Source organism: Diaphorina citri, unplaced genomic scaffold (genome assembly GCF_000475195.1).
Source record: "Diaphorina citri unplaced genomic scaffold, Diaci psyllid genome assembly version 1.1 scaffold4943, whole genome shotgun sequence".
NCBI classification, from domain to species: domain Eukaryota; kingdom Metazoa; phylum Arthropoda; class Insecta; order Hemiptera; family Psyllidae; genus Diaphorina; species Diaphorina citri.
In genome coordinates this window covers 9,608-10,955 of record NW_007382327.1, presented here as the reverse complement: position 1 = coordinate 10,955, position 1,348 = coordinate 9,608, and the positions used below count along the sequence as shown (strand labels likewise).

The window sequence follows — 1,348 nt, the reverse complement described above, 5'->3', positions numbered from 1 at the left end:
GCTGTAGACATGCATTATGTATCGAAAGGAACTGAGAGCATTCAACATGCATTGTTTGGGGGTAATGTCTCAGAAGTAGCAGATTATAATGTGTATAACCTCAACATATCTCAACTAGATAATTCTAATCTCTGTAATTTTGATGTCTTGGGATTGGGTAAAATATGTAGTACTGTTAGTACTATACCTCAAGGACCCTGGATCCAAGAGTTAGCCAAGCATAAGGTACAGTTGAGTGACATTGGTAGAAACTCTACGGAGATAGAGATTTTGATTGGCTCTGACGTAGCAGCCAAGTTATGGACGGGAAATAATGTACCTTTACGTTCAGGGTTGGTTGCTATGAAAACTATTCTTGGGTGGACGTTGTCAGGAAGACTCCCTAAGGGAGATAAGAAGTCCAGTGAATCCAAAGCTACATTAGTGACCACATTATTGTTGAAAGAAGCTCAGGTAACTGATCTATGGTCTCTTGACATTCTAGGAATCACTGACCCCACCGAGAAAATGTGCAGAGCGGAGATAGAGTTGGCTACCCACAATCACTTTCTAGAAACTGTGAAGGTCAGAGATGATAATCGCTTTGAGGTGGACCTACCATGGATCAAAGATCACCCACCACTGTCTGACAATTATGAGCTGTCAAAGAAGAGATTAGAAAGCACCATTAAGAAGTTGAAAGGTATTTCACTATTCTGTGAGTATCAAAGTATATTTGACAGTTGGGAGAAAAATGGGATCATAGAAAAGGTACCCAAAGGGGAAATGCACAAATCTGCCCATTACTTACCACATCATCACGTGCTGAAAACTGGCTCGACAACACCAGTTCGACCAGTATTTGACGCTTCAGCAAAAGAGAAGGGCGGGGTAAGCCTCAATGAATGTTTAGAAAAGGGCCCCAATCTCATTGAAAAGATTCCGTCTTGTCTAGCTAGATTTCGTCAAGGTAAAATAGGTATATCTGGTGATATAGAAAAAGCATTCCTACAGATTAGCTTGAGTGATAAGGACAGAGACTTCCTGAGATTTCTCTGGATTGATGAAGATGGCAAGCCTTTAGTTTACCGGCATTGTCGTGTTGTATTTGGAGTCTCTCCTAGTCCATTTCTGTTGGAATCAAGTATAAAGTTGCACCTTGAGAACACCTTGAAATTAGCTAAAGAAAATAAGTCACCATATCCACTCTCGTTTGTTGAAATTCTAGGTGAAAGCTTCTATGTTGACAACTGCTTAACAAGCCTGCACAGTTCTGAACAGGCAAAGGACTTCATAGAGATCGCTTCGTCAATTATGAAGGACAAGAATTTTCAATGTCTCGTCGTTTTTCACACTACTTAACGTCCCT

At 40.7% G+C, this 1,348-nt stretch overlaps 1 protein-coding gene across 1 annotated transcript in view; it reads left to right on the top strand.

The window, feature by feature from the left end:
* LOC103521301 overlaps positions 1-1,341 on the top strand; it is a 10,626-nt gene extending 9,285 nt beyond the window's left edge. Inside the window, exon 2 of the mRNA XM_008486410.2 lies at positions 10-1,341. Within this exon, the coding sequence (XP_008484632.2) occupies positions 10-1,341 (1,332 nt within the window). The remainder of the gene's footprint in view (positions 1-9) is intronic.
* Positions 1,342-1,348: the final 7 nt, after the last annotated feature.